Here is a 9,515-nt window from a genome sequence, read left to right as displayed (position 1 = left end):
ACTGTGTGTAGGGTTCTGGAGAGTAGCTAGAGAGTCTGGAGGATTTTATTAGATCTTCACTTGTTCTGCTTTTGGTGGCTGGGAGATTGTCTGTGGAGAGATGAGTGGACTGTTAACAGAAGAACACAGTTTATATAGGGAGTAGGGTATCATTTAAGACACAGTCTACGTTACACAGCGATCCATCAGTGACCCAGAGGTCAAAGGTAATACACAGGAAGATACTGTACTGGGAAAGAGAGTACAGGAAGTGTTATTGAAGGTATATTCTACATTCTTTGTTTCAGTATCACTCCAAAGATTGAACTCAAATAGAGAGTCAGCTGGTACAGACAGGTGAGATAGATAGTCAGCTGGTACAGACAGACAGGTGAGATAGATAGTCAGCTGGTACAGACAGGTGAGATAGATAGTCAGCTGGTACAGACAGGTGAGATAGATAGTCAGCTGGTACAGACAGGTGAGATAGATAGTCAGCTAGTACAGACAGACAGGTGAGATAGATAGTCAGTTGGTACAGACAGACAGGTGAGATAGATAGTCAGCTGGTACAGACAGGTGAGATAGATAGTCAGCTGGTACAGACAGACAGGTGAGATAGATAGTCAGCTGGTACAGACAGGTGAGATAGATAGTCAGCTGGTACAGACAGACAGGTGAGATAGATAGTCAGCTGGTACAGACAGGTGAGATAGATAGTCAGCTGGTACAGACAGGTGAGATAGATAGTCAGCTGGTACAGACAGACAGGTGAGATAGATAGTCAGCTGGTACAGACAGGTGAGATAGATAGTCAGCTGGTACAGACAGACAGGTGAGATAGATAGTCAGCTGGTACAGACAGACAGGTGAGATAGATAGTCAGCTGGTACAGACAGACAGGTGAGATAGATAGTCAGCTGGTACAGACAGACAGGTGAGATAGATAGTCAGCTGGTACAGACAGACAGGTGAGATAGATAGTCAGCTGGTACAGACAGGTGAGATAGATAGTCAGCTGGTACAGACAGGTGAGATAGATAGTCAGCTGGTACAGACAGACAGGTGAGATAGATAGTCAGCTAGTACAGACAGACAGGTGAGATAGATAGTCAGCTGGTACAGACAGACAGGTGAGATAGATAGTCAGCTGGTACAGACAGACAGGTGAGATAGATAGTCAGCTGGTACAGACAGACAGGTGAGATAGATAGTCAGCTGGTACAGACAGGTGAGATAGATAGTCAGCTAGTACAGACAGACAGGTGAGATAGATAGTCAGCTGGTACAGACAGACAGGTGAGATAGATAGTCAGCTGGTACAGACAGACAGGTGAGATAGATAGTCAGCTGGTACAGACAGACAGGTGAGATAGATAGTCAGCTGGTACAGACAGACAGGTGAGATAGATAGTCAGCTGGTACAGACAGACAGGTGAGATAGATAGTCAGCTGGTACAGACAGACAGGTGAGATAGATAGTCAGCTGGTACAGACAGACAGGTGAGATAGATAGTCAGCTGGTACAGACAGACAGGTGAGATAGATAGTCAGCTGGTACAGACAGACAGGTGAGATAGATAGTCAGCTAGTACAGACAGGGAGTGATCGACTCTTACTCACACAGACAGACACTAAACACACATGTACAGCTTAGACAGAGGAGTTATTTACACAATGAGTCTTTAGCTAGACAGTAAAATGGAAGATTCCCAAAATAGATAACGGCTTCTTGTAGAAATGGACAATCAGAATTTATAGACTGGGTGGACATGGAGACAGAAGACAGCAAGACAGACAGGTTGACAGATTGACAGATATGTTGATGGAAAACAGACCGGTTGAGGGACCAACAGACGGGAAAATAGACAGACAGGCAGACAGACAAACAGACAGGCAGATAGACAGAGTGGTGGGAGTTACTTACAGAGGTAAGTTAGTTCATCAGGGAAAAGTGAAGCAGAGTGAAGGAGGAAGTGAATTAAAGTGATCAGAAACAACCAAAAGAAGAAGTGAAAAAGAAAAGGAATACATTACTGGCATCCTAAGAGGAACATGTTTGAAAAGGGAGACATTACTGGCATCTCAAGAGGAACATGTTTGAAAAGGGAGACATTACTGGCATCCTAAGAGGAACATGTTTGAAAAGGGAGACATTACTGGCATCCCAAGAGGAACATGTTTGAAAAGGGAGACATTACTGGCATCCCAAGAGGAACATGTTTGAAAAGGGAGACATTACTGGCATCCCAAGAGGAACATGTTTGAAAAGGGAGACATTACTGGCATCCCAAGAGGCACATGTTTGAAAAGGGAGACTTTACTGGCATCCCAAGAGAGACATGTTTGAAAAGGGAGACATGACTGGCATCCCAAGAGGATGTAACAGTGTTTGCTACCCACATGAAAGACAACAGAACACAGAGATAAAACACTACCACTAAACACTTTGAGTCAACCCTACAAGTCCAAATCACTATTTATATATTTAACCTTTTTATTTATTTAACCTATTTATTTATTTAACCTATATCCATAAGTGAGTCATACAGTATATCATAGTATCTCTTCCATGTAGGTATCAAAGGACTAATGAGTACATAACAGGCCTGTGGTCTATGGATGAACCCATGTCTTCTCTACTGCTCTACTCCATTGTGTGTTCATATGGACATTATATTAACCCATGTCAACTCCATTGTGTGTTGATATGGACATTAATATAAACCCATACCAACTCCATTGTGTGTTCATATGGACATTAATCATCTTTAAACAGGGAGATATGAGAGACTAATGGCCAACACATGTCCTCTATTGAGCAGAATCACAGAACCATATGCGGGATCAATATCACTGGAGTGTGTGTATTGAATAATAATGCAGATTATGCTAATATTAAATACCTACTAAATGCCTGCTACTCAAGGACTGGGTTGCTACTCAGGGACTGGGTTGTGTTGGGAACTGTGGGAAGCTAATGCAAGACTTCAGTTCTCAGGCAAGCTTACGAATCTCTCTCTTTCTCTCTGTCTCTCTCAGTCTCTCTCTCTCTCTCTCAATTTCAATGTAACAATGTACGCTGGGAGTCGAGAAGCAAGTACAAGGAGTGCATTTAATGATAAATAAACATGGCACAAAACAAGAGTAACGTCCAGACTGGAACAGAGTAACAGAATCCATAACGGAACCAAAGGGAGTGACATATATAGGGGAGGTAATCAGGAAGGTGATGGAGTCCAGGTGAGTCTGATGACGCTGGTGCGCATAACGATGGTGACATGTGTGTGTAATAAAGATCAGCCTGGTGACCTAGAGGCCAGAGGGGGAGTATACGTGACAGTACCCTGAGGTGCAGGAACCTGTCGAGCTGGCCGAGGCGCGGGAACCTGACGAGCCGGCTGAGGCATGGGAGCCTGATGAGCCGGCTGAGGCATGGGAGCCTGACGAGCCAACCGAGGCTTGAGAACCGTGACATTCAATTTCAATTTAAGGGCTTTATTGGCATGGGAAACATATGGTAACTTTTCCAAAGCAAGTAAAGTAGATAATAAACAAAAGTGAAATAAACAATAGAAAATGTACAGTAAACATTACACTCACAAAAGTTCCAAAAGAATAAAGACATTTCAAATATTATGTACAAAAGGGAAAATAAATAAACATGGGGTTGTATTTACAATGGTGTTTGTTCTTCACTGCTTGCCCTTTTCTTGTGGCAACAGGTCACAAATCTTGCTGTGATTTACATTTACATTTTAGTCATTTAGCAGACGCTGTTATCCAGAGCGACTTACAGTTAGTTAGTGAGTGCATACATTATTTTATTTGTCATACTGGGCCCCCGTGGGAATCAAACCCACAACCCTGGCATTGCAAACGCCATGCTCTATCAACTGAGCTACATCCCTGACGGCAATTCCCTCCCCTACCCTGGACGACGCTGGGCCAATTGTGCGCCGCCCCATGGGTCTCCCGGTCGCGGCCGGCTACGACAGAGCCTAGATTCGAACCAGGATCTCTAGTGGCACAGCTAGCACTGCGATGCAGTGCCTTAGACCACTGCGCCACTCGGGAGTTTACCCGTGTTGGCACACTGTGGTATTTCACCCAATAGATATAGGAGTTTATCAAAATTGGGTTAGTTTTTTTTCGAATTCTTTGTGGGTCTGTGCAATCTGAGGGAAATATGTGTCTCTAATATGGTCATACATTTGGCAGGAGGTTAGGAAGTGCAGCTGATTTTGTGGGCAGTGTGCACATAGCCTGTCTTCTCTTGAGAGCCAGGTCTGCCTACGGTGACCTTTCTCAATAGCAAGGCTATGCTCACTGAGTCTGTACATACTCCCCCCCCCCCCCTCTCTCTCTCTCTCTCTCTCTGACTAGGAACAACTCCTGACCCTCATTCATAACACAGTGTTCACCATAACCACAAGCATGTGATGTACTGTTATATAATACCCTTATAGCACGATACTACACACACACTCACACCACACTGACACACACACACACAATGATATGACATGCAGGTCTAACAGTAAGATCTACTGTCTCCTTCTTTTGAGAAGAATGTTTTATCTCATCCAAAGAAACACTATGATTGGACTGTTGGCTGAGAAGGGGAGGGGATAGCAGTCTTTAGGAACAAACACAAATATGACATGTATTCTGGGTGCCTATACTGTATTATTCGAATATCCTGAATAACTATGTATATTAGGAGACTATAACTCTTTACAACTAGTGGTCTGGTTTCATTCTACACTAGGTGAGTGAAGCTGGGTCCCACTGTGGTCTTCTAAGAAGTCTGAACTAACCCTTCATCTACCACTGTGATCTGTTAAGAGGCCTGAACTAACCCTTCATCTACCACTGTGATCTGTTAAGAGGCCTGAACTAACCCTTCATCTACAACTGTGATGTCTTAAGAAGCCTGAACTAACCATTCATCTACCACTGTGATGTCTTAAGAAGCCTGAACTAACCATTCATCTACCACTGTGATGTCTTAAGAAGCCTGAACTAACCCTTCATCTACAACTGTGATGTCTTAAGAAGCCTGAACTAACCCTTCATCTACAACTGTGATGTCTTAAGAAGCCTGAACTAACCATTCATCTACAACTGTGATGTCTTAAGAAGCCTGAACTAACCATTCATCTACCACTGTGATGTCTTAAGAAGCCTGAACTAACCATTCATCTACAACTGTGATGTCTTAAGAAGCCTGAACTAACCATTCATCTACAACTGTGATGTCTTAAGAAGCCTGAACTAACCATTCATCTACAACTGTGATGTCTTAAGAAGCCTGAACTAACCATTCATCTACAACTGTGATGTCTTATGAGGCCTGATCTAACCCTTCATCTACAACTGTGACGTCTTAAGAGGCCTGAACTAACCATTCATCTACAACTGTGACGTCTTAAGAGGCCTGAACTAACCCTTCATATACAACTGTGACGTCTTAAGAGGCCTAATCTAACCCTTCATCTACAACTGTGACGTCTTAAGAGGCCTGAACTAACCATTCATCTACAACTGTGACGTCTTAAGAGGCCTAATCTAACCCTTCATCTACAACTGTGACGTCTTAAGAGGCCTGAACTAACCATTCATCTACAACTGTGACGTCTTAAGAGGCCTGAACTAACCATTAATCTACAACTGTGACGTCTTAAGAAGCCTGAACTAACCATTCATCTACAACTGTGACGTCTTAAGAGGCCTGAACTAACCATTCATCTACAACTGTGACGTCTTAAGAGGCCTGAACTAACCATTAATCTACAACTGTGACGTCTTAAGAGGCCTGAACTAACCCTTCATCTACAACTGTGACGTCTTAAGAGGCCTGAACTAACCCTTCAGAACTAACCCTTCATCTACCACTGTGACGTCTTAAGAGGCCTGAACTAACCATTCATCTACAACTGTGACGTCTTAAGAAGCCTGAACTAACCATTCATCTACAACTGTGATGTCTTAAGAAGCCTGAACTAACCATTCATCTACCACTGTGATGTCTTAAGAAGCCTGAACTAACCATTCATCTACAACTGTGATGTCTTAAGAAGCCTGAACTAACCATTCATCTACAACTGTGATGTCTTAAGAAGCCTGAACTAACCATTAATCTACAACTGTGATGTCTTAAGAAGCCTGAACTAACCATTCATCTACAACTGTGATGTCTTAAGAGGCCTGATCTAACCCTTCATCTACAACTGTGACGTCTTAAGAGGCCTGAACTAACCATTCATCTACAACTGTGACGTCTTAAGAGGCCTGAACTAACCCTTCATATACAACTGTGACGTCTTAAGAGGCCTAATCTAACCCTTCATCTACAACTGTGACGTCTTAAGAGGCCTGACCTAACCATTCATCTACAACTGTGACGTCTTAAGAGGCCTGAACTAACCATTAATCTACAACTGTGACGTCTTAAGAAGCCTGAACTAACCATTCATCTACAACTGTGACGTCTTAAGAGGCCTGAACTAACCATTCATCTACAACTGTGACGTCTTAAGAGGCCTGAACTAACCATTAATCTACAACTGTGACGTCTTAAGAGGCCTGAACTAACCCTTCATCTACAACTGTGACGTCTTAAGAGGCCTGAACTAACCCTTCAGAACTAACCCTTCATCTACCACTGTGACGTCTTAAGAGGCCTGAACTAACCATTCATCTACAACTGTGACGTCTTAAGAAGCCTGAACTAACCATTCATCTACAACTGTGATGTCTTAAGAAGCCTGAACTAACCATTAATCTACCACTGTGACGTCTTAAGAGGCCTGAACTAACCATTCATCTACAACTGTGATCTCTTATGAGGCCTGAACTAACCCTTCATCTACAACTGTGATGTCTTAAGAGGCCTGAACTAACCATTCATCTACAACTGTGATGTCTTAAGAGGCCTGAACCAACCCTTCATCTACAACTGTGATGTCTTAAGAGGCCTGAACTAACCCTTCATCTACAACTGTGATGTCTTAAGAGGCCTGAACTAACCCTTCATCTACAACTGTGATGTCTTAAGAGGCCTGAACTAACCCTTCATCTACAACTGTGATGTCTTAAGAGGCCTGAACTAACCCTTCACCTACAACTGTGATGTCTTAAGAAGCCTGAACTAACCATTCATCTACCACTGTGATGTCTTAAGAGGCCTGAACTAACCCTTCATCTACAACTGTGACGTCTTAAGAGGCCTGAACTAACCCTTCATCTACAACTGTGACGTCTTAAGAGGCCTGAACTAACCCTTCATCTACAACTGTGACGTCTTAAGAGGCCTGAACTAACCCTTCATCTACAACTGTGATGTCTTAAGAAGCCTGAACTAACCATTCATCTACCACTGTGATGTCTTAAGAAGCCTGAACTAACCCTTCATCTACAACTGTGATGTCTTAAGAGGCCTGAACTAACCATTCATCTACCACTGTGATGTCTTAAGAAGCCTGAACTAACCCTTAATCTACAACTGTGATGTCTTAAGAAGCCTGAACTAACCATTCATCTACCACTGTGATGTCTTAAGAAGCCTGAACTAACCATTCATCTACCACTGTGATATCTTAAGAGGCCTGACACGAGCTAAAGTGCGATCACACACACAAGCACACGCACACGCACAATACTAAGGGCTACTACACTGATAGGAAGACAGGCAGACTAAAGGGTGGGGCTAAACCCCTGTACCATAAACTATTGGCTATGGAAAACATCAATTTAAACAATCAGTCACTGATAGGACAACAGCCAGGATAAGGCGGGGCTAAGCCACTGTACCCGTTCTCTTATAGATGGGAGGTTTGCTGTAGATGTTGGGTTCGCCTGAGGCTGGGGAAAGACAGGGAGGGAGGGGGAGAGAGAAGGGAGAAGGGTGATGTGAAACATGTGAGAGAGGAAGGGAGGGAGGGATGGGTAGAGGGGTAGAAGGAGGTAAAGGAATAAGTAACAAAGGGAAGATCTATAGAGTACCATAGCTACAATAGCTGATAACAAGAGAGTTTGAGGACATATAAAAATAGAGGAGGATAGCCGAGGATCAGAGAAGATGGAAAGATGAGGAGATGCTGAAGAGAAGGTACTGTCCCAAATGGCACCCTATTCCATATCTATTGCACTACTATAGAGAATAGGGTGCCATTTGGAACACAGATGAAGTGTAGTCCTACCTGGTACATGGAAATGTTTGGGGGCGTGGTATGTGGTAGGAGTACTAGGCCGCCCCTCCAGCGTGCCGTAATAGGGCGAGCTCCTGCCACTCTCAGAACCTGCAGCCAGCACTAGCCAATCACAGCAAAACATGAGCATGAAGAAAGGCATTGTCCTGCCCTGCAGTCCCACCCACCCAATCAGAACCAAAAGAAAAGGTGATCAACAGTGTCTGCCAGCCAATCACTTGAGCCAATCAGGTGCAGAATGCATTTCAACAGCATTGAGGAAAGGCATACTGCACCATCTGAGCACAGGAAGCTAGAACGAATGGTTTAAGCCTCCTTCTCCTGCTGGTCACTGCTTTTAAATGCATTAACTGTCATAAGTGATATGATGGAAGATACAGTGCCTTTGGAAAGTATTCAGACCCCTTGAATTTTTCCACATTTTGTTAAGTTACAGCCTTATTCTAAAATGGATTAAATAAATAAAAAATACTCAGCAATCTACACACAATACCACATACTGACAAAGTGAAAACAGGTTAATAAATGTTTGCAAATCTATGAAGTTACAAACAGAAATACCTTATTTACATAAGTATTCAAACCCTTTGCTATGAGACTCAATATTGAGCTCAGGTGTATCCTGTTTCCATTGATCATCCTTGAGATGTTTCTACAACTTGATTGGAGTCCACCTGTGGTAAATTCAACTGATTGGACATGATTTGGAAAGGCACACACCTGTCTATATAAGGTCCCACAGTTCACAGTGCATGTCAGAGCAAAAACCAAGCCATGAGGTCGAAGGAATTGCCCGTAGAGCAATTCTTGGGGACCTTCAATTTCTGCAGCATTGAAGGTCCCCAAGAACACAGTGGCTCCATAATTCTTAAATGGAAAAAGTTTTGAACCACCAAGACCCTTCCTAGAGCTGGCCGCCCGGCCAAACTGAGCAATTGGGGGAGAAGGGCCTTAGTCAGGGAGGTGACCAAGAACCCAATAGTCACTCTGACAGAGCTCTAGAGTTCTTCTGTGGAGATGGGGGAACCTTCCAGAAGGACAACAATCTCTGCAGCACTCCACCAATCAGGCCTTTATGGTAGAGTGGCCAGACGGAAGCCACTCCTCAGTAAAAGGCACATGACAGCCCGCTTGGAGTTTGCCAAAAGGCACCTAAAGACTCTCAGACCATGAGAAACAAGATTCTCTAGTCTGATGAAGCCAAAATTGAATGCCAAGCGTCACGTCTGGAGGAAACCTGGCACCATCCCTACGGTGAAGCATGGTGGTGGCAGCATCATGCTGTGGGGATGTTTTTCAGCAGCAGGGACTGGGAGACTGGTC

General features: G+C 43.7%; 1 protein-coding gene across 1 annotated transcript in view; it reads right to left on the bottom strand.

Annotated features, from left to right (window-relative positions):
* Positions 1-7: 7 nt before the first annotated feature.
* Positions 8-9,515, bottom strand: part of LOC311126082 (actin-binding LIM protein 3-like) — a gene marked incomplete at both ends in the record, with an annotated part of 71,991 nt that continues 62,483 nt past the window's right edge. Inside the window, 3 exons of the mRNA XM_084200105.1 lie at positions 8-78; positions 7,795-7,845; positions 8,184-8,294. Of these exons, the coding sequence (XP_084056231.1) occupies positions 8-78; positions 7,795-7,845; positions 8,184-8,294 (233 nt within the window). The remainder of the gene's footprint in view (positions 79-7,794; positions 7,846-8,183; positions 8,295-9,515) is intronic.

Source organism: Coregonus lavaretus, assembly GCF_964263955.1.
Source record: "Coregonus lavaretus genome assembly, contig: HAP1_SCAFFOLD_2883, whole genome shotgun sequence".
Taxonomy (NCBI): Eukaryota; Metazoa; Chordata; class Actinopteri; order Salmoniformes; family Salmonidae; genus Coregonus; species Coregonus lavaretus.
The sequence above is the reverse complement of the archived record's forward strand: the minus strand, read 5'-3'. Positions and strand labels throughout refer to the sequence as shown.